This window comes from Leptodactylus fuscus, chromosome 5 (assembly GCF_031893055.1).
Source record: "Leptodactylus fuscus isolate aLepFus1 chromosome 5, aLepFus1.hap2, whole genome shotgun sequence".
NCBI lineage: Eukaryota > Metazoa > Chordata > Amphibia > Anura > Leptodactylidae > Leptodactylus > Leptodactylus fuscus.
Genome location: NC_134269.1, coordinates 207,104,795 through 207,130,133, shown reverse-complemented (window position 1 = coordinate 207,130,133; position 25,339 = coordinate 207,104,795). Strand labels below are relative to the sequence as shown.

Here is a 25,339-nt window from a genome sequence, read left to right as displayed (position 1 = left end):
CCCGGGCTGTCATGCTTATTGGATTTCCCTTCTTCTGGATTTTCCACGTTATTGCTCTTTTGTATATTTTTACAAATGGAATGGCTTTTTATTTGACGTCTGACCTTCGGGAGACAATACCTCCCCTTTGTGGGACACTTTCTAAAGGACGTAATAATTGCTAGGTGCCATAATTCCTGTTTTCTTTGTCTCTTTTTGTGGGCTTTTTTTTTTTGTTGGTGTCCTGTATTTCTTGAAATTTTTGAATTTTTTTTTTCCCCTCGGACTATTGTTCTTCCAGGCTGGCGATTACGTTAGCAGAAGGTCTGACGAATTAGTCCCACTCAGTGTTTGCCTAAAGTAGGTTGAAGCTGGGATGGAATTAGCAGCCAGTACCATTGGCAAATTAAGACAGGTTAGAAGCAGAAGCAGATTGTACACAGTAGCTTCACATCCACTTCATCCTATTAGCTGTGTCTCAACTTCCAGCAGACAAATCCCTCAGTGCAATATGGAATCTTCCTCCGCACAACTGACCGGTGAGTTTATCCCTCCGAACGAATGGTTTTTTGTTTGTATATTTCTTCACCTTTTGTAATTGTTACATGGCCCATCGATCACCATAGCCTGGGACTACTGAACGTAGGAATTCTCTATGGGATTGTGTAGCAGGTGCACTAAGTATACACAATATTTCTAGTTTACCAGGCAAGCTGTCTATAATATAATTATTTTTTCGGCCTTTGTGGCTTAGCATTATAAAATTATCCAGTGATTTTTTTTTTTTTTGATCTGATTAATTAAAATAGATTACAGAATTTTTTTTTTAATAGAGTCATTACATAATATTGCATTTGAGTAAAAAAATAATATATAAAATGAAAAATTTACCAAAATTTTCAAAAATTATTTTTTACTTTAAGTTAATGTAAACAAGTGTAATAAAAACAAATATATGCTAGGATAATAAAGACACAAACAGATTTTGATAACAGATAAAATATTTTTTTTAGATTATAGATAAAATTAAAAAAAATTTATAACACTATAATTTTTTTTTAAAAAAAGTGAAATAATAGGATTATTTCTTTTGGCTTTTGTAAAATTATCCAGTGATTTTTTTTTAGATTGTCTTAATTCTTTATTTATTCACAAAAAATTGTATAGAGAATGGAATTATTTTAAAGTACAGTATGTGAGAAAAAAAATTAAATAACAATAAATTACTAAATAAAAATTGGTTGTTCATAGAATTTAATTTATTACCATACATATTATAATAATAATAATAATAATAATAATAATAATAATAATAATAAAAAAATAAATAAAGACACTTAAGACAAATTTAGAACAAGATGTTTTCGCTAACAGGTGGTGAACAAAAGACATTTTCTTTCATAATTTATAGGGTTGGATATTTGTAACTGTACGTACAATAGAAGTGGATAATGGTGTTGCCTGCGCGGCCTGAACTCAGATGTCTTACTACCAATAATTATATTAAAACGACCTAAGAAATGATTAAGTTACACCGTATTAATTGGTGGAATTACTAAATACATAAATAAGTTAAAAAAGCTCCCCTTTAAAGCTTAAAATACCACCATCATTTTTTTTGTATAAAAATAGTATAATAAACACCCTGGCCCCCCATAACCCATTTATTACTTGCCGTAGGGTAGCTGGGGAGGCCAGAACTCTAGTTCCTCTGATGTTCCGACTCTCTGTCACATGACCAAATACATTCTATTAGAGATGAGCGAGTAGTACTCGATCGAGTAGGTATTCGATCGAATACTATGGTATTCGAAATACTCGTACTCGATCAAGTACCACTCACTATTCGAATGGAAAAATTTGATGCAGAACCAGCGTTGATTGGCCGAATGCTATACAGTCGGCCAATCAACGCTGGTTCTTCTCCTACCTTTAGCAGTCTTCTCCTCGCTGCGTCCCTGCGGCGTCTTCCGGCTCTGAATTCACTCTGCCAGGCATCGGGCCTGGCAAAGCGGACTGCGCATGCCCGCGCTACAAGAAAATGGCTGCTTTGACTGTAAGCGGCCATTTTCTTGTAGTGCGGGAATGCGCAATCGTCTATGACCAGGCCCGATGCCTAGCAGAGTGAATTAATTGCCGGATGACAACTGCGTGGGACGCTGCGCGGAGAAGACTTCTCCGAGAATCCAGCCCGACCCTCACTCATGGACTTGGTAAGTTCAGTTTGATCGAATGTTGCCTACCCCTGAAACGAGCATTTTCCCCCCATAGACTATAATAGGATTTGATATTCGATTCAAGTAGTCGAATATTGAGGGGCTACTCGAAACGAATATCGAGTATTTAACTACTCGTTCATCTCTACACTCTACTTAATGGACCTGTGGCCTGGTGACATCCTTAAGATGGATGGTGACATCCTTGATGGAAGGATATCAAGTAACAATGCGAAGACGCAAAGATTAAGCTCCAAACTGAATCATTCTGGGTCCAGTTTAGAGCCAAAACATTGCATGTTCATATGTGTTGGTGAAGAAACCAGCACTGTATCTATCTACATTGGAATGAGAATTGGGGAATAATCCACCGATCGGTATCATGCTTGATAGTCCAGATATTGGCTTGTTGGCTGTGTCTAAATTTTGTGAAGGTTCTCTTGACGAAAAGTTGATCTCAAATTTGTTCTTCCTTCAGGGACTCCCAACAGTTAGTTCTAATTTATGGGTAACTCTAACTCTATAGTGCCACTATTGGGTAAATTAACCATACACTATGACTATTCAACTCATTGGGATATCGAGATCCTGAGATGATCTTTGTAACTGCTCTCCACTTTGGCCAACAAATGACCTCAATAGAAGACCTTCTCTCTTATCCAGAATTCCCTAATACGGTGTATAAATTAGGTTTAATAAAACTCATTCAATTTATTAGAAAAAATATTTTTATTGAACTTTTTCACTGGATCGGTGGATGAGATTCCTTGGGGGTGGGGAAGGGGTACTGTTTCTCTTTGAAGAGACACAGTGGTGTACAGAGACTTATCTATACTGAGGAGGAATAAATGATTAAAAACTTCTGCCGTCTATAGATGGATAACTTTGGTTTTCCATGTATGAGCTCATTTGAATACTTTACCCATGGGACATTGCCATTGCCATAAGTCTCTAAACACCAACAGGGCTGCACAAATATATATCTCTAATTTAGAAAACCTTTTAACATGTTTGGAGATCTCATCGGTGGTGGACCAGGCCCACTCCTGAGATCACCATCAATAACTAAAACGAAAGGGCTGTGGAATGCTGGGCTTTTTCGACTTCCATAGTCTTCTTCTCAGGCTGAAGATGGTCTTAAAACTATAAGTAAGTGCCAATCAATGCAAATACTTGGCTTGGACCACCAGTGATGAGAACACGTTAGAAGCTTTCGATAATTGGAGGGACTTTTAGAGTAACTGGTGATTTCTCTGTCTCTTTTCTTCACTTCCTGTGATCTCTTTACATTCTGTAACCATCTTGGTGGGAATACATGAGTCACTCAACAAAATGGGCACCAAGTCCACTGGAGTGGAAACCACTAAGGCTTTGAGCAGGCCCACAAGAGAATATGGAGAGGAAGTGTCCAGATGGGACAACCTCTTTATGTAGAAAGATTTTAACAACTACTATCAGTCACATATATAGATGTAAATGTTTCAAGAAGATCTTAGAACTGGAGTTATCTGAGGTACGGTAGTCATTGAGGGGGCAATGATTTTTTTGAGCTTCAAGGAACATTACATGACAATCCAATTAAAGGGGTTATCTATACTTTTGATATTGATGTCCGATCCTTGTAAGTCTAGGCTGATGGATCTATTGATTATCCATCTGTGCAGTTTTGTGCTGGTGGTTAGTGTGAATAGCTGATCTTGGTGTTGGATCGCCGCCAACAATCAGTACTATACAGTAGACAGAGCTGGATGTAGCTGGCCATACCAGGCTAGTGGCAGAAGTAAACTGACACAGCCATCACGCAGTGGATAGAGCTGTCTGCTTCCTACTCTATCCTGATCGGTGGAGTCGTCACGTGTCAGACCACCACTGATCTGATGTTGATAACCTATGCTAAGGACAGGTCATCAGTAGGTTTTTTATTTTATTTATTTTTTTATTTATTTATTATATTTTATTTCACATTATTCATTTAGCTAGGCATAACCTCCGTATGAGTTATCCCAATTGGACAACCCTTGCTTAGACTGAAGTTGAGAACCCTCATTCAAGATTTAAAGTAGGTGTGTTGGGATGTTAAAGGAGTAGATGATGGGAATATTCACTTACTAGCTTGAACTTCACCCCCCGTTTCAGGTCCACTGTAGTCAACTGCTGATAGGACACTGGGAACCTGATAGGACCAAGTTGAAGACCACCGTGGTATATGGAATTTCTTGTATGTCAAGGAGATCCATATCTTCTTCCTCCTTAATTGTCGTAACCTGCCACTACCCCATCTCTACAACTCATCTCAAATGGTCCTTAACATAAACTATGTGAACAACCGAAGTGCAAGAAATGGCTTAAAAAAACTTTCATGCATTGGCCAAAAGACTAGCAGGCCTTTAGGGCCCACTTTGGCCGTCATAGTACTCATCGTTCCTTCTCTGCTTTGAAGCAATCTTTGTGTTTTACTAGAGCAAAGGTGTTGACATCATGTTTTTGGTCACCTTAAAATGGCCATGAGTTGACAATGTGGATCTTCCCCCCTTTACGGAGAGTCATTTGCCATTTTTTATGGGATAATTGCAAGGAGGCTCTTACTGGTGATTCATTTTCTTCTAGGATACCTTCTACTACCATGTTACAGCACCTTCCCAAAATTAGAAGAGAGAAGTTCTTATCCCAAAGTTCAAAATAGAGTCACCATGACTGTGTTTTGCCTCAAGGGGTAGAAAGGCATAAAGTTTGTCATCACCTCTGTGCCCCTTCTCTGTGTCCCTTGGGCCAGTTCCTCACAGGGTTCCTCTGTAGAGGATAGTTCTCCACTCCTTCCCTCTTTTTACCACCCAACAGTAAAACAATGACAGGTACCAATATGGGTTCGGCAAATTTTTTATTTGGACACCATAATGGCGAGCATTATATTTTGTGTGGACATAGAACATGACATTACATGTATTACATGACGGGGAAGTGGTGGGGCAAAATTCCTGAAAGCAGCCTTTAGAGGATGGTAGATTCCTTCAGTAGCAACTACTAGATCTGTTACCCTGGTTATAGGTAGTCTTGGATTATCCATTCAGCAATATATTCCATGGAAATTTTAGAACAATCTGCAAATGGAACATGAATTGTATATTCCAATTAAAGTGATTTCTATGACCTCCTCCTTAGTAAAGTGGGGCCTTCCATAATGACCTCGACCAGAATATTGTGTTTCATATGCAAAGCAGCAAACAAATTATGTCTGACATGTAATATATATGTACACAGAATGTTCTTGGGGACAGAATGTATATAAATGATGTTTATATGGTCGAGAAAATTGCTTTAACTTGATGGACTGTCGGAGATGTCCTATAGTATCATGTCTACAAACATACAGCAACTAGATACTCATCACGTAGAAGACAACATCAACATCTAAACACCACAATTTACTAAACCCGAGGAACAGTCGCTATTTATTTCTGGTTTTCTCTAAATTGTTTAAATTCATTACTCCTTAAGAATTCTCCAATTATCGAGAAAACCTTAAAGAATATCATCCAGACGTTAGAAGTTTGAGGGAAAGTCCACCAGATAAAGTCCTTAAAAGGATTCTGACATGTGATTTTCTGTAAATACTTAGATTTTTTATGGACAAAAATTCTGGAGTACATTTTCTTAGGATATTTTTGAATAAATCAGGGGCTTGTCCTTACATATAGTGATAATGTCCAGTGGATGTTAACATTGTTGTGTTCACGCTATCATTCAAGTCCGTGTGAGGACCCGAACAACAAAGAGTCCATCTGCTAAGAAGTGGTAACCCCCAGACACTCACAAACCCCAAAGACTAAAATGGAGTCCATCGGGTTTCCATCATTTTAATACTAAAAGTCCACCGTGCAGGACTTTTCTCTCCATCGATTTTTGGAGGACGATTTTAGGAGACTCCAACGTAGATGTGAACCTAGTGTAGCCCCGGCTGGTCATGGCTGCAGCATTCTTTCTCTGCCAGCTGCACCACTCTACCAGACCATGGGCTCTATGCTCCAGTCCTTGCCCACAGGGTGTATGTGCTGGTCTATAGAATTATTTGGTAATCTGTTCCCAGTTAATAACCTGCACCTGTGGACTACCTAAGACACCTTCCTCCACTGGAAGGTGCCTGAGCAATAAGATTACGAGCCTTGCTAGTCCCTGTAAAAGAGTGTCTTTGCACTTTTTCTCTGATTGCTCCTGTTTGACCTCTGCCTGTATACCCAACTCTGCCTGTCCAGACCTCAGCCTGTTTACCATATTGACTCTGTGACACCTGTCCTGACCTTTGTACTTCTAACCAACTCTACCTGCCTTGACCTCAGCTTGTCCATTGACCATGTTCCTGCCCTTCTATGCCACTCTCTCTCTCGCTCAATCAACCTAGCACATCCACCACTTACTGAAACTACTCACCTGGTGGGTTCCTGCAAGACCACATCTTCATATGGGGATTAATGATGAATAACAGAGAGCCACCTAGACAATGTCTTCAGGAGTAGCCACAAGTAGTGACATAACCTTTTTGACAAGGATGAAAAAAGCTTGAGTTGGTGGAGGTGGAAAGGTCCTCTTTCGGTGACTGTATCTCAGCAACTTTCTCTTTTTTCAGATATTCCTTTATCTGTGAATCAACTTAGCAATGGACAGCAACAAAGAGCAGCAACTGGAAGTCCAAACACGGCACAGAAATCCAAATATCTCACGGTCACCCAGTACCTCCCGACCCCCTACCCGCATCAAGGCAACATCAATGGGGCTTTCGAACCATCTAGCGTGGACATCCATAACTCAGTAAGTAGTCCTTCAATGGTCAACTAATGGTGTGAGTCAAATGATAGTTTCTGCAGTGTAATTTAATGTGAATATACAGAAATACTCAAATATACTGTAGTGTATATGGATATATCTAGTGCTAGTGATATCACCCCAGGCGCACGACATCACCATCACCGAGAGAGAGCGCTGAACACCATTTTTGCTACCCCCCCGACCCTAGACTCTCTGCTCTCAATCCAGTAGGTTAGGATGTAAGAAGGCAATTACTAAGCTTATTTTCTGAATGTATTATGGATGGTTATAAGGGTTGACGGTCATGTGTCACCTTGTACATACAATCCGATCCGATACAGGCGCCATGTTATAGAGAAGGAGGAGCTGAGCAGAGAGAGCTATGGTTTTATAGGAAAAGATTCAGTATAACTCTTCACTGATTCAAGTAAACTTCTGCATGTTCTATTAGGAGCCCAGTGGGTGGTCCTAGTCAGTAACTGACAGCTGGGTGGAGTCATCCCTACTCGGTTTCTTGAATGAGGGTTTCCATCAATACAGATAGAAGTGGTCATTGTCCTGTTAATAGAGCCAATCGGTGAATGCAGATATAGATCTCACGGGGGCAACATGGTGACTCAGTGGTTAGCACTGTAGCCTTGTAGCGCTGGAGTCCTGGGTTCAAATCCTGCCAGGAACAACATCTGCAAGGAGTTTGTATGTTCTCTCCGTGTTTGCGTGGATTTCCTAACATTGTACAAAGACATACTGATAGGGGAAAAAAAGCACATTGTGATCCCTATATGGGGCTCACAATCTAAATAATAAAAAAAAAAGATATATCTCTCACTTACCGAATCTAAGTTCTCAGACCTTGCCCTCTCCCTGCCTGGTGCTTACGGGGTTAAGTGTGCCAGCACGGGAACAGGGAAAGGGCCAATGTTTGAGGAGCCAGAAGCAGTAAGTGAGAATGAAATCTGCTTTATCAGCTCACACAGGGGGAGGGGGCAGGAATATTGTACTTTATGAGGGATAAATGGGTACTGTAATGTATGGGGGAATAAGGATCTATTGTATGGAGGCATAAGGGGCCACTATACTGTATGGGGACATAAAGGACCAGTATATGGGGCATTGTAATGTATGGGGCCATATGGGAGGCGCTGTATTGTATGGGGGCATATAGGTGCAATTACAAAAGGTATTTTACTGTATGGGGAGCATAAAGGAGAATATATAGGACATATAGGAACATATAAGAGAATTATATGTGGGTTATAAGATGACTATTATACTGTATGGGGCATAAGGAGTCCATAATACTGTTTGGAGGCATAAGGGGCCATTATAGTGTATGGAAGAATAAATAGGTCATTACATTGTGTGGGGCCTAAGAGGGCCATTATACATATGAGGGCATGTCAATTATAGCTGCATACTTCACCCTCGGTTTTCAGCCTTTGCAATTCCAAGGTTGAACGTTAAAGAAGATCTACAGCATTGAAGGTATGCTGGAGCAAAAACGACCCAATATCTGGTGTTTCTTATTATGGCGTCTCTCAGAGGAAAACATTGCTACTCCATAATATGAGATAGATATTAGTCGATAGCTAGAAATGAGATAGATGATAGATAGATAGATAGATAGATAGATAGATAGGAGATAGATAGATAGATAGATGATAGATAGATAAATAAATAGATAGATTTATAGATAGATAGATAGATAGATAGATAGATAGATAGATAGATATAGATAGGAGATAGATAGAGGATAGATAGATAGATGATAGATAGATAGATAGATAGGAGATAGATAGATAGGAGATAGATAGATAGATAGATAGATAGATAGATAGATAGATAGATAGATAGATAGAGATAGGAGATAGATAGAGGATAGATAGATGATAGATAGATAGATAGATAGATAGATAGATAGATATAGATAGGAGATAGATAGAGGATAGATAGATGATAGATAGATAGGAGATAGATAGATAGAGAGATAGATGATAGATAGATAGATAGATAGATAGATAGATAGATAGATAGGAGATAGATAGATGATAGATAGCTATGAGATAGATGATAGATAGATAGATAGATAGATAGATAGATAGATAGATGATAGATAGATAGATAGATAGATAGATAGATAGATAGATAGGAGATAGATAGATAGATAGATGATAGATAGATAGATAGGAGATAGATAGATAGATAGATAGATGATAGATAGATAAATAAATAGATAGATTTATAGATAGATAGATAGATAGATAGATAGATAGATAGATATAGATAGGAGATAGATAGAGGATAGATAGATAGATGATAGATAGATAGATAGATAGATAGATAGATAGGAGATAGATAGATAGGAGATAGATAGATAGATAGATAGATAGATATAGATAGGAGATAGATAGAGGATAGATAGATAGATGATAGATAGATAGATAGATAGATAGATATAGATAGGAGATAGATAGAGGATAGATAGATGATAGATAGATAGGAGATAGATAGATAGAGAGATAGATGATAGATAGATAGATAGATAGATAGATGATAGATAGATAGATAGATAGATAGATAGATAGGAGATAGATAGATGATAGATAGCTATGAGATAGATGATAGATAGATAGATAGATAGATAGATAGATGATAGATAGATAGATAGATAGATAGATAGGAGATAGATAGATAGATAGATAGATAGATAGATAGATAGATAGATAGATAGATAGATTGTACCATTTCTACCATCCATTCTGCATAGACATATCTTGTATATCAGGTTGGAGCATTAGATTTATCTTCAGATCTTTTTCAAATCCCCCCAAACCACCCAGCAATGTCCTGACACATCACACCAAATGACAAACTCATCTTTGCTACATCTGTAGACAGGCAGACAGATATTTCCGCAACCAAATCTATTTTTCCAGGGATTCACCTTATTATATAACAGATAATTCTAAGCTCAGAAGGATTTTGTGTCCATCTGTGAAGTAAACCTGTTGTTGTGGGTCTATTGCTATTGTTTTTGGAAGTCTAGAACCTGAAGTGTCAGGTAGATGCGGAGACTCTCCTCTTTCTCTAGCATCATAATAATTACTTTCAAGGTAAGAGTCTTTACTTCCCCCTCCCTTGTCCACCTGGGAGCAGAGCTGCTTCATGTTCTCAGTGTCTCTATGGAGACATCTTTTACTGGGAAGATTAGGTGCCAAGGCAATGAGAGAAAACAGTGCCCAGATTTATAGAGAACCAGCAGAGAAGAAAGGACCTACCGGTGATCAGTTACACCGCACATCCTATCTACGACAGCACGGCCATTGACTGTCACCACGTCCCACCGCAAGCTGAAACTCTACAGATCCTATTTCATCTCACAATGGATTGTGTTTCATGGGTTCTCTATCTCTCAAAACCAAGAGGATGACATTCACCGAGTTCCCAGCTGAGGCATTTTGGTAACTCTCTCCTAGGGAGGGGATATTTTTGGATTCAGTTTCAAGCATGGACCCTGAAAGCCTTCAAGGACTTCCAGTAAGTATACTGAGGTGAACTGGGAAGGGATATCTACTTGCTAGCTTTAACGTCACACGTCCAAGATTATAGGTTAACCCCAACATGGAACATCCTATGTAAACCAAAAATTATAGCCATGAGAAATTGAGCGGAACGGTGTCGCATGGCATTGGTTTTGTAAACACTGGATGTATTATCATCGTGAATAACACATAATTAGAAGGTACAGGTTCCATGGCGCAGAGCAAATTATAATAGGCGGCCTGAACTTTCATCAGGTGTCAATTAACCCACCACGATACACCACCTGCCCTGAGAAATCTTCACATAGAAGGAAAAACATTACAGATCTGCAAAATTTAATTGGAACTTACTTGGGGAATATTTGGCGCTAAAAGAATGAAATTTTCCCTTGAAGTTGCACATTTAAAAAAGAAAAAATATAGATTTTTTTTTACAAAAATATACCTGATTTTTAATGACCAAACTTTTTAAAAATGAAATTATAATTTATTTTCAAAGAAAATTGTTTCATTTTCTATCAATTTAATCTTTCTCTGTTACATTTAAGTAAAATGATTTATGTATTTTTTTCATTTATATATTTTATATTTTAATTCAGTTCATAGTTATCATGTGATTTAGTGAGATATGGGGCTTGGAAGGGGCATGACTGTATATTTTAGAGAAATGATAAATTTTTTACATAAATGGAAAAATTATTTGCCAAATTTTAAATCATGTTATTTGAATGTTTTTGTCAAAAAATTCAATATTTCATGAAAAACAAAAATAGTTGATATCTGATAATTCCTACATAAAGGTTCTTGTGGTGCTACAGGTTTAGTTATAGCTTTTTTCACTGTATGGTTTTATGGTTGCATTTTGTTGTTTCACTGTCACGTGAAAATCTCCTGAGAGTTGTCTGTGTTTGCTGGTTGTATATTCCTATAGACTACCATGGTTGTATACCAAGGGTTTTCACTACTTTATGTAGCCCCATTTTCAAGGCATCTCTATTGAAATCCGTTACAAGTTAAAGGCACAAATAGGAAAACACTTTAGCTTGGAACAGGTCACTTGGCATTGACCTAATCGTGGCGGGTCCCATTGCCGTATCCTTGAGTATGAAAAACATCACAGAGTGCCCATTAAAACCAAGTAGCAAGAACATGCTTGTAGTGGCTCTCTACTCTATCTAGTAGACAAAGCTCCTTATCAGGGAGTGCACTCAATTAAATCCATAGAGCATGTCATAAGTATTTGCCATCCTGAAGGTCAGGCTCTTGGCAAAAATGGAAAAATATGATTTGTGACGTCTTACATAAACGGGCTTCTACACTCTGAAGAAAGTGTATGGTTGTTCCTGGCCTGTTTTTCAGGCTCATGATGACCTTATTGCCTACAAAAATGTGATTTTATGTCCTCTGTATAAGCCGCTCAGTTGAAGGAGAGAGATTACTTATTTGTGTATAGAGGATGGGCTATACATTCACATAAATAGGGTCAATAGTCTGAAAAGTTGGGAGAAAGCCAACCTTGGAAATCCACAAAAAATACACATTGTAACAAAACAGTAGCCTTAAAGAGGTTGTCCAGGATACATTTTTTCATATTAGGCCGAGGATGGTGAATTTTTTTTTTAAACACTATACTCACCTGTTCCTGATGCTCTTGTGTCACCCACTGTGATCCATTCCTGCTGGTTTGGTATTTTCTTGTGGTGCAAGTCCCTACTGAGACATCCTGTGTCCCTTTCCTTAGGCCTCTGATTGGCCTTAGCAGTGCTCTACACTATGTTTTATAGATAGGTTCCTAGGAGCCCTGACAGTGTTGTACACTATGTTTTATAGATAGGTTCCTAGGAGCCCTGACAGTGTTATACACTATGTTTTATAGATAGGTTCCTAGGAGTCTTTATAGGAGCCTTTATAGATAGTTTCCTAGCAGCCCTGACAGTGTTCTACACTATATTTTATAGATAGGTTCCTAGGAGCCCTGACAGTGTCATACACTATGTTTTATAGATAGGTTCCTAGGAGCCCTGACAGTGTCATACACTATGTTTTATAGATAGGTTCCTAGGAGCCCTGACAGTGTCATACACTATGTTTTATAGATAGGTTCCTAGGAGCCCTGACAGTGTCATACACTATGTTTTATAGATAGGTTCCTAGGAGCCCTGACAGTGTCATACACTATGTTTTATAGATAGGTTCCTAGGAGCCCTGACAGTGTTCTACACTATGTATTATAGATAGGTTCCTAGGAGCCCTGACAGTGTTCTACACTATGTTTTATAGATAGGTTCCTAGGAGCCCTGACAGTGTCATACACTATGTTTTATAGATAGGTTCCTAGGAGCCCTGACAGTGTTCTACACTATGTATTATAGATAGGTTCCTAGGAGCCCTGACAGTGTTATACACTATGTTTATAGATAGGTTCCTAGGAGCCCTGACAGTGTTCTACACTATGTTTTATAGATAGGTTCCTAGGAGCCCTGACAGTGTCATACACTATGTTTTATAGATAGGTTCCTAGGAGCCCTGACAGTGTTCTACACTATGTATTATAGATAGGTTCCTAGGAGCCCTGACAGTGTTCTACACTATGTTTTATAGATAGGTTCCTAGGAGCCCTGACAGTGTTATACACTATGTTTTATAGATAGGTTCCTAGGAGCCCTGACAGTGTTCTACACTATGTATTATAGATAGGTTCCTAGGAGCCCTGACAGTGTTCTACACTATGTTTTATAGATAGGTTCCTAGGAGCCCTGACAGTATTCTACACTATGTTTTATAGATAGGTTCCTAGCAGCCCTGACAGTGTTCTACACTATGTTTTATAGATAGGTTCCTAGGAGCCCTGACAGTATTCTACACTATGTTTTATAGATAGGTTCCTAGGAGCCCTGACAGTGTCATACACTATGTTTTATAGATAGGTTCCTAGGAGCCCTGACAGTGTTCTACACTATGTATTATAGATAGGTTCCTAGGAGCCCTGACAGTGTTCTACACTATGTTTTATAGATAGGTTCCTAGGAGCCCTGACAGTGTCATACACTATGTTTTATAGATAGGTTCCTAGGAGCCCTGACAGTGTTCTACACTATGTATTATAGATAGGTTCCTAGGAGCCCTGACAGTGTTATACACTATGTTTATAGATAGGTTCCTAGGAGCCCTGACAGTGTTCTACACTATGTTTATAGATAGGTTCCTAGGAGCCCTGACAGTGTTCTACACTATGTTTTATAGATAGGTTCCTAGGAGCCCTGACAGTGTCATACACTATGTTTTATAGATAGGTTCCTAGGAGCCCTGACAGTGTTCTACACTATGTATTATAGATAGGTTCCTAGGAGCCCTGACAGTGTTCTACACTATGTTTTATAGATAGGTTCCTAGGAGCCCTGACAGTGTTATACACTATGTTTTATAGATAGGTTCCTAGGAGCCCTGACAGTGTTCTACACTATGTATTATAGATAGGTTCCTAGGAGCCCTGACAGTGTTCTACACTATGTTTTATAGATAGGTTCCTAGGAGCCCTGACAGTATTCTACACTATGTTTTATAGATAGGTTCCTAGCAGCCCTGACAGTGTTCTACACTATGTTTTATAGATAGGTTCCTAGGAGCCCTGACAGTATTCTACACTATGTTTTATAGATAGGTTCCTAGGAGCCCTGACAGTGTTATACACTATGTTTTATAGATAGGTTCCTAGGAGCCCTGACAGTGTTCTACACTATGTATTATAGATAGGTTCCTAGGAGCCCTGACAGTGTTCTACACTATGTTTATAGATAGGTTCCTAGGAGCCCTGACAGTGTCATACACTATGTTTTATAGATAGGTTCCTAGGAGCCCTGACAGTGTTCTACACTATGTATTATAGATAGGTTCCTAGGAGCCCTGACAGTGTTCTACACTATGTTTATAGATAGGTTCCTAGGAGCCCTGACAGAGTTCTACACTATGTTTATAGATAGGTTCCTAGGAGCCTTGACAGTGTTCTACACTATGTTTTATAGATAGGTTCCTAGGAGCCCTGACAGTGTCATACACTATGTTTTATAGATAGGTTCCTAGGAGCCCTGACAGTGTTCTACACTATGTATTATAGATAGGTTCCTAGGAGCCCTGACAGTGTTATACACTATGTTTTATAGATAGGTTCCTAGGAGCCCTGACAGTGTTCTACACTATGTATTATAGATAGGTTCCTAGGAGCCCTGACAGTGTTCTACACTATGTTTTATAGATAGGTTCCTAGGAGCCCTGACAGTATTCTACACTATGTTTTATAGATAGGTTCCTAGCAGCCCTGACAGTGTTCTACACTATGTTTTATAGATAGGTTCCTAGGAGCCCTGACAGTATTCTACACTATGTTTTATAGATAGGTTCCTAGGAGCCCTGACAGTGTTATACACTATGTTTTATAGATAGGTTCCTAGGAGCCCTGACAGTGTTCTACACTATGTTTTATAGATAGGTTCCTAGGAGCCCTGACAGTGTTCTACACTATGTATTATAGATAGGTTCCTAGGAGCCCTGACAGTGTTCTACACTATGTTTTATAGATAGGTTCCTAGGAGCCCTGACAGTATTCTACACTATGTTTTATAGATAGGTTCCTAGCAGCCCTGACAGTGTTCTACACTATGTTTTATAGATAGGTTCCTAGGAGCCCTGACAGTATTCTACACTATGTTTTATAGATAGGTTCCTAGGAGCCCTGACAGTGTCATACACTATGTTTTATAGATAGGTTCCTAGGAGCCCTGACAGTGTTCTACACTATGTATTATAGATAGGTTCCTAGGAGCCCTGACAGTGTTCTACACTATGTTTTATAGATAGGTTCCTAGGAGCCCTGACAGTGTCATACACTATGTTTTATAGATAGGTTCCTAGGAGCCCTGACAGTGTTCTACACTATGTATTATAGATAGGTTCCTAGGAGCCCTGACAGTGTTATACACTAAGTTTTATAGATAGGTTCCTAGGAGCCCTGACAGTGTTCTACACTATGTATTATAGATAGGTTCCTAGGAGCCCTGACAGTGTTCTACACTATGTTTTATAGATAGGTTCCTAGGAGCCCTGACAGTATTCTACACTATGTTTTATAGATAGGTTCCTAGCAGCCCTGACAGTGTTCTACACTATGTTTTATAGATAGGTTCCTAGGAGCCCTGACAGTATTCTACACTATGTTTTATAGATAGGTTCCTAGGAGCCCTGACAGTGTTATACACTATGTTTTATAGATAGGTTCCTAGGAGCCCTGACAGTGTTCTACACTATGTTTTATAGATAGGTTCCTAGGAGCCCTGACAGTGTTCTACACTATGTATTATAGATAGGTTCCTAGGAGCCCTGACAGTGTTCTACACTATGTTTTATAGATAGGTTCCTAGGAGCCCTGACAGTATTCTACACTATGTTTTATAGATAGGTTCCTAGCAGCCCTGACAGTGTTCTACACTATGTTTTATAGATAGGTTCCTAGGAGCCCTGACAGTATTCTACACTATGTTTTATAGATAGGTTCCTAGGAGCCCTGACAGTGTCATACACTATGTTTTATAGATAGGTTCCTAGGAGCCCTGACAGTGTTCTACACTATGTATTATAGATAGGTTCCTAGGAGCCCTGACAGTGTCATACACTATGTTTTATAGATAGGTTCCTAGGAGCCCTGACAGTGTTCTACACTATGTATTATAGATAGGTTCCTAGGAGCCCTGACAGTGTTATACACTATGTTGTATAGATAGGTTCCTAGGAGCCCTGACAGTGTTCTACACTATGTTTTATAGATAGGTTCCTAGGAGCCCTGACAGTGTTCTACACTATGTATTATAGATAGGTTCCTAGGAGCCCTGACAGTGTTCTACACTATGTTTTATAGATAGGTTCCTAGGAGCCCTGACAGTGTCATACACTATGTTTTATAGATAGGTTCCTAGGAGCCCTGACAGTGTTCTACACTTTGTATTATAGATAGGTTCCTAGGAGCCCTGACAGTGTTCTACACTATGTATTATAGATAGGTTCCTAGGAGCCCTGACAGTGTTCTACACTATGTATTATAGATAGGTTCCTAGGAGCCCTGACAGTGTTATACACTATGTTTTATAGATAGGTTCCTAGGAGCCCTGACAGTGTTCTACACTATGTATGATAGATAGGTTCCTAGGAGCCCTGACAGTGTTCTACACTATGTTTTATAGATAGGTTCCTAGGAGCCCTGACAGTGTCATACACTATGTTTTATAGATAGGTTCCTAGGAGCCCTGACAGTGTTCTACACTATGTATTATAGATAGGTTCCTAGGAGCCCTGACAGTGTTATACACTATGTATTATAGATAGGTTCCTAGGAGCCCTGACAGTGTTATACACTATGTTTTATAGATAGGTTCCTAGGAGCCCTGACAGTGTTCTACACTATGTTTACAGATAGGTTCCTAGGAGCCCTGACAGTGTTCTACACTATGTTTTATAGATAGGTTCCTAGGAGCCCTGACAGTGTTATACACTATGTATTATAGATAGGTTCCTAGGAGCCCTGACAGTGTTATACACTATGTTTTATAGATAGGTTCCTAGGAGCCCTGACAGTGTTCTACACTATGTTTACAGATAGGTTCCTAGGAGCCCTGACAGTGTTCTACACTATGTTTTATAGATAGGTTCCTAGGAGCCCTGACAGTGTCATACACTATGTTTTATAGATAGGTTCCTAGGAGCCCTGACAGTGTTCTACACTATGTATTATAGATAGGTTCCTAGGAGCCCTGACAGTGTTCTACACTATGTATTATAGATAGGTTCCTAGGAGCCCTGACAGTGTTCTACACTATGTTTTATAGATAGGTTCCTAGGAGCCCTGACAGTGTTATACACTATGTATTATAGATAGGTTCCTAGGAGCCCTGACAGTGTTCTACACTATGTTTTATAGATAGGTTCCTAGGAGCCCTGACAGTATTCTACACTATGTTTTATAGATAGGTTCCTAGCAGCCCTGACAGTGTTCTACACTATGTTTTATAGATAGGTTCCTAGGAGCCCTGACAGTATTCTACACTATGTTTTATAGATAGGTTCCTAGGAGCCCTGACAGTGTCATACACTATGTTTTATAGATAGGTTCCTAGGAGCCCTGACAGTGTTCTACACTATGTATTATAGATAGGTTCCTAGGAGCCCTGACAGTGTTATACACTATGTTTATAGATAGGTTCCTAGGAGCCCTGACAGTGTTCTACACTATGTTTATAGATAGGTTCCTAGGAGCCCTGACAGTGTTCTACACTATGTTTTATAGATAGGTTCCTAGGAGCCCTGACAGTGTCATACACTATGTTTTATAGATAGGTTCCTAGGAGCCCTGACAGTGTTCTACACTATGTATTATAGATAGGTTCCTAGGAGCCCTGACAGTATTCTACACTATGTTTTATAGATAGGTTCCTAGCAGCCCTGACAGTGTTCTACACTGTGTTTTATAGATAGGTTCCTAGGAGCCCTGACAGTATTCTACACTATGTTTTATAGATAGGTTCCTAGGAGCCCTGACAGTGTTATACACTATGTTTTATAGATAGGTTCCTAGGAGCCCTGACAGTGTTCTACACTATGTTTTATAGATAGGTTCCTAGGAGCCCTGACAGTATTCTACACTATGTTTTATAGATAGGTTCCTAGGAGCCCTGACAGTGTTCTACACTATGTTTTATAGATAGGTTCCTAGGAGCCCTGACCATGTTCTACACTATGTTTTAAGCCAATATCAGGTATGGTCTATAACAAACTTGTTTAACCTGAAATGAATCAGGGACCCAAGCCACTGAACCCAAGGCTCAAAATGAATCTTGAGAATTTTCAATATGTTGTCAAGTTTCCCAAGACTTATGGCCCAGGTCCGTTACCTATGAATTGCTCTGAATTCACTGATTTCAAAACCGGAAATGGACACTATTATTCCTACCATGGTGGGTTGTGAAAAACCTTTCAGGGACTTCTAAGGGCAGGTTTCAGTAACAGGGGTAAGCATAGGGGATACAGTAGGTAGCCACTGCATCCATCTAAATCTATTTTTTTTGGAACAGATCACCTGTCTGATGAGTTGTAAGGTCTTTTTAAGTCCTTGCCTTGATGTTTTCACATCTTTATCTCAATGGGGCAAACTCATCTTTGGCTTCCTGCCCTAATGTTAAGAATGTAGAGTGGTTTAAGTTCTGTTTGTTTATTGGTTTCTACTTTGTCACCCAGGTAATATTCTGGATAACTTTTCTGTTTGTGTGTTCTCGTCCCACTGGGGTTTACTCATTACTTCTTATTACTTCTTACACAGGTTGTTAACAATTATGTGGATGGAGACCAGCCCATCAAACAGAGCGGTATGCATTTTGGGGATGGTAAAAGGAAAGTGGACTATGTCCTTGCCTACCATTACAGGCACCGATCTTCCCAGCACAATGGTTCCCCCACAAATCATAGGCCTCCAGCTGTTATTGTTTCCAATGGGAATTCTGTGACCCCCGAAGAAATTGGGAAAACGCCCCCTGAACAGCCTCTTCCGGGAGAATTACAAAATCAGCAACAGAAAGTACAAGAACACAATGAACAGAAGCCACAAAATCATGACCACCAGAATTCTCGGAATGGAAACTCATCATGCCATCCACACGAAGTGGTTGTGGTGGAGATGAGCCACCAGGATGCCCTTGAGGAAGAGAAAAAACTTCAACGAGAGGAGTTTGAGCGTAACCTCATTGAAGCTGGACTGGAATTGGAAAAAGACCCTGAGGTGAGTAGGGTCTTTGATGCAAAATAACATAATTACAAGGCCAGAACCAGACTACCCAAGTGGTGAGTTCTTATAGTGTTGATACAGTTAATGTCTATTGCTCGTTGACCCTTTTTGTGATCATGATTGATTCTTTGGTACCAACCAAGTATCCACCTTCTCATGATGCTACCCAATGGGTCATTCTCTCGGTGAGCTCCTTCCTATTCTGTTTACGCTGTGGACTGTTCCTAATGGGCGTGTTTTTGATGGCAAGAACTGGAAAGGAAACCCAGTGGGACCCATTATAAGTAAATGGAATCAGCCAGGATTCAGAAACATAGGTCCCTGGTTCCATTAAAAATGAAGGCTATGGTGGTAGATACCATGTTCAGTAAACATTACGAGCTTCCCACGCGTTTTCATACTGACGACCATTTGATCACCATCTGTACCGTGGAGGTCTGACACATGGACACCACATCAATCGGCTGATCTGGTTGCCTCTGAGTATTGAAAGTGATAATGATGGAGCTGAAGATCTAAGAATACAAGTAGATCTTCAGTACCCTGTCACCATGACTATCTAGTGGACGGAGCCTGGAGCTGGGGTCCTAGTACTTGCATAAGCCAGTCTGTACAGGTTCCCATGCTCAGAGACAGATCTGCTGATCGGTGAGTGAATCAGGTGTTGGATCTCCGCCAAACAAGCAAAAAAATTTTTTGGATAGTTTTGTTTGTAAATGGATATATTTGTATATCTAACATAGAGGGTGACTTATAATATAGGGTGACACGGCAAAGGTGTAATAATCTTATTCACAGAGGAAGGCAGCCATCTTGTATCTTGAACAAACTGTGACTAGTGGCATAATCAAGAGTTATGGAAATAGCCACAACCTTGTTGACCAAGGCCCATGTGGATCATGTTTGTGTCTTCTGGTTTGGTCCTCTTGATAGAATATACAGGGTTTCTGTGATTATTGTCCTCATCCATCTACTTGTCCTGGTCTTCCTTACTCTTCGTATATTCCTCCCCGTATTTGTCATTCTCTTAGGCTGGCGCTTACATTTGGTTTTATTTGCTTCAATAGAAGGTTTAGCTTTGGTCAAGGATTACTTGTTTTCTTTGTTCCTCATGGTTTACCAAAAAAGTATTTCCCAATGTTGGACTTCAAAGACATAAATGTGTTTCCTGTCCATCTATATTGTGCTATACCAGTATGGTATATGTGGAAGGGAGAACTTTGGGGTCCCTTCGGGGTTCAGGATCTTCACACCTATAGATATGCCCATGGATCTATCTATCTATCTATCTATCTATCTATCTATCTATCTATCTATCTATCTATCTCCCTATCTATCTATCTATCTATCTATCTATCTATCTATCTATCTCCTATCTATCTATCTATCTATCTATCTATCTATCTATCTATCTATCTCCTATCTATCTATCTATCTATCTATCTATCTATCTATCTATCTCCTATCTATCTATCTATCTATCTATCTATCTAACTATCTATCTATCTATCTATCTATCTATCTATCTATCTAGTACAAAAGGAAGTGAAGTAGCATTGTGTTACAATCTTGCAAGGAAGGTTACACAATCCACAAGATCTGGCATATGGTCTCATGTAGTTACATGAACAAGGAAAGGCTGCGCTCCAGATTTGCAGTGAAAAAAAATTAATGTGGTTTATTGCAAAAGTGGCATTTTGGTCCAATACAAGCAAGCTTGAGAAAGGTTCTGTTTGAATTGGACCAAAACTTCGCTTTTGTAATAAACCACATTGATTTTTTTTTTTTTTTTTTATACACTGCAAATCTGGAGTGCTGCCTTTCATTGTTGATCTATCTATCTATCTATCTATCTATCTATCTATCTATCTATCTATCTATCTATCATCTATCTATCATCTATCTATCTATCTATCTATCTTCTATCTATCTATCTATCTATCTATCTATCTATCTATCTCCTATCTATCTATCTATCTATCTATCTATCTCCTATCTATCTATCTATCTATCTATCTATCTATCTATCTATCTATCTCCTATCTATCTATCTATCTATCTATCTATCTATCTCCTATCTATCTATCTATCTATCTATCTATCTATCTATCTATCTATCTCCTATCTATCTATCTATCTATCTATCTATCTATCTATCTATCTATCTATCTCCTATCTATCTATCTATCTATCTATCTATCTATCTATCTATCTATCTATCATTTCCATGTCAGCCATCATAGAGAGGTGACAGGTATCTGTGACTACCTCCCATCCTTGTTCCGCCGAGCTGTAAATATGTGCCATGTATTGTGCAGTCCGGGTTCCTCGGGGAGTGTTTGCATCATAATGCAGCCTGCTGGGTCCCATCTGCGCAGGCAGCCGCGGCTGCTGATTGATTCATTTAGTCACATGACTGTGCTGTTATTTCCACAACAAACATGGTACACCGCGGTACATCTGTGTTATTACGAGCTGATGTCCTGTGTTAACAGGCGACAGCACTAATTGCCGTAGCTAGAGAGGATGTAGGTAACAGGGTTCCCCTTTAACTCTGGCATAATTAAAGGGGTTGAAGTAGCTGCAACTGCACCCTCAACACACTACAGCGGAATAATTTCCTTTGATAGCTGGCAGACTGTGCTAGTACATGTATTTTCCCTGCCCCCTGGTGCACTGGTGTGAGAAGATTTAGGCTACACAGCCTACCACTGCCAGAAAGGAGATTAACAATCTATTGGTAAAATTTAGTAGCTGATCAGCAGCATGGAGTCGATGAGATATTCTGTGTGTGTGTGGGGGGGGCACAAAAGGGGAAATAATTACTATGTGGGGGGTACCAAGGAATCTGGGTGATGGGAAGCCTGTGTGTACTTATGGGTGGTGAACAAGTCGTCATGGTGGTCTGTGCCAGATTGCAAAAATGTATGGACAGGACATGGCTGACATTGTGAGAAGAAGTTGTGCAGGGGTTCGAGTGAACTTTTGCACCAGGGGCTGTAAGATTTACCTTATGCCCCTGCCCTTTAGATAATATTTATGGGGTATTTGCAGATAAACAAGGAATCTTTATATTTACGACAGTGGCACGACCTTACTGAGCGATACTTACCAGGAATGGAGAAGCCAAATTCTCTCAGAAGCCTAAGAAAGCTAGGTGACAATCCTGGTGCGGTCGTAATGGCGTCCATAGTGGTAGAGATCTCAGCAGTAATGGTGCCATGTTACTGGGCGCTAGTATATGTGCTTCTTTCTTTATCCTTTAGGGCCAAAGTGGCCACCACTTCCTAAGCCCCATCGTCATCGAGGTAATTAATCTGTAAAGCTCTTGTGTTCCGTCCTTTGAGAAGTCAATGGCTGATATTTAATTAATCCGACATCTTGTCTTATTCTTTACTTACTAGAAAGACTGTTTTCCTGCTTTAACATTTATCTCTGCTCTCATGAGAGTTGTAAGTCAAAGGGAACTGAAAGTTAATTTTTCCCAAACTGTGTGTATTATCTCTGTACTGTGACATCACTCTGTGTATTATCCTGTACTGTGACATCACTGTGTGTATTATCTCTGTACTGTGACATCACTGTGTGTATTATCTCTGTACTGTGACATCACTGTGTGTATTATCCCTGTACTGTGACATCACTGCGTGTATTATCCCTGTACTGTGACATCACTGTGTGTATTATCTCTGTACTGTGACATCACTGTGTGTATTATCCCTGTACTGTGACATCACTGTGTGTATTATCCCTGTACTGTGACATCACTGTGTGTATTATCCCTGTACTGTGACATCACTGTGTGTATTATCTCTGTACTGTGACATCACTGTGTGTATTATCTCTGTACTGTGACATCACTGTGTGTATTATCCCTGTACTGTGACATCACTCTGTGTATTATCCCTGTACTGTGACATCACTGTGTGTATTATCCCTGTACTGTGACATCACTGTGTGTATTATCTCTGTACTGTGACATCACTCTGTGTATTATCCCTGTACTGTGACATCACTGTGTGTATTATCCCTGTACTGTGACATCACTGTGTGTATTATCCCTGTACTGTGACATCACTGTGTGTATTATCTCTGTACTGTGACATCACTGTGTGTATTATCTCTGTACTGTGACATCACTGTGTGTATTATCCCTGTACTGTGACATCACTTTGTGTATTATCCTGTACTGTGACATCACTGTGTGTATTATCCTGTACTGTGACATCACTGTGTGTATTATCCTGTACTGTGACATCACTGTGTGTATTATCCTGTACTGTGACATCACTGTGTGTATTATCTCTGTACTGTGACATCACTGTGTGTATTATCCCTGTACTGTGACATCACTGTGTGTATTATCCTGTACTGTGACATCACTGTGTGTATTATCTCTGTACTGTGACATCACTGTGTGTATTATCCTGTACTGTGACATCACTGTGTGTATTATCCTGTACTGTGACATCACTGTGTGTATTATCTCTGTACTGTGACATCACTGTGTGTATTACCTCTGTACTGTGACATCACTGTGTGTATTATCCCTGTACTGTGACATCACTGTGTGTATTATCCCTGTACTGTGACATCACTGTGTGTATTATCTCTGTACTGTGACATCACTGTGTGTATTATCCTGTACTGTGACATCACTGTGTGTATTATCCTGTACTGTGACATCACTGTGTGTATTATCTCTGTACTGTGACATCACTGTGTATTACCTCTGTACTGTGACATCACTGTGTGTATTATCCCTGTACTGTGACATCACTGTGTGTATTATCTCTGTACTGTGACATCACTGTGTGTATTATCTCTGTACTGTGACATCACTGTGTGTATTATCTCTGTACTGTGACATCACTTTGTGTATTATCCTGTACTGTGACATCACTGTGTGTATTATCCCTGTACTGTGACATCACTGTGTGTATTATCTCTGTACTGTGACATCACTGTGTGTATTATCCCTGTACTGTGACATCACTGTGTGTATTATCCCTGTACTGTGACATCACTGTGTGTATTATCCCTGTACTGTGACATCACTGTGTGTATTATCTCTGTACTGTGACATCACTGTGTGTATTATCCTGTACTGTGACATCACTGTGTGTATTATCCCTGTACTGTGACATCACTGTGTGTATTATCTCTGTACTGTGACATCACTGTGTGTATTATCCCTGTACTGTGACATCACTGTGTGTATTATCCCACTACTATGACAATACTAGACTACACTTCTTGTATTAAAGGGATTATATCATTAGAATCCCATTTTTTAAGACTAACACGTAGGAATAGCCTTAAGAAAGTTTATTCTTCTCCTACCTTTAGAAGTCTTCTCCGCGCTGCTGATCGGTAGATATACCGGTTTTCTTCGGATTGCAAATGAGTTTTACTGCTGCACTGGAGAGAAAAAACTCTCCCAGGTGGCCTCTGTCTTCTTCTGGCAGTACGTTCATGTAAGTGGCCACAAGAAAATGGCCGCAGATCAGGGCTGAACCTACCTGTTTCGCCGCCCGAGGCGAACGACAGAAAGCCACCCCCCGAAAGGCGGAGGGGGCGGGGCGGAGCGAAGGGGGCGGACGAAGCGAAGGGGGCGGGGCTTAGAGGCGTTCGCAGGCAGAGAGCAGGCAGGGAGAGGACCTGCTCTCTGCCTGAGCGTGAGGGGAGGCTGCTGGAGCAGCACTGCTTCAGCGGCCTCCCCAATCCACCGCTCGGTGCTAAGCCAGTCCAGGACAGCTTGTCCTGGACTGGCCTAGGTAAGCAAAAATGCCGCCCTCCCTGGGGTCCTGACATAGCGCCGCCTGAAGCGGTCGCTTCAGGTCGCCTCATGGGAGGTGCGGCGCTGCCGCAGATATGAGGAAACCATCGTAAGAAGACATTGCGAAAAAGCGTGCCAGAAGAAGACAGAGGCCATCGATGGAGAGTTTTTTGGCAGCACAGGGGACGCCTCCAGTGCAGCG

General features: G+C 40.0%; 1 protein-coding gene across 1 annotated transcript in view; it reads left to right on the top strand.

Moving 5' to 3' along the window:
- Positions 1–355: 355 nt before the first annotated feature.
- Positions 356–25,339, top strand: part of ANO2 (anoctamin 2) — a 136,635-nt gene continuing 111,651 nt past the window's right edge. The window contains exons 1-3 of the mRNA XM_075275073.1: positions 356–518; positions 6,817–6,998; positions 18,897–19,352. Coding sequence (XP_075131174.1) covers positions 356–518; positions 6,817–6,998; positions 18,897–19,352 — 801 coding nt within the window. The remainder of the gene's footprint in view (positions 519–6,816; positions 6,999–18,896; positions 19,353–25,339) is intronic.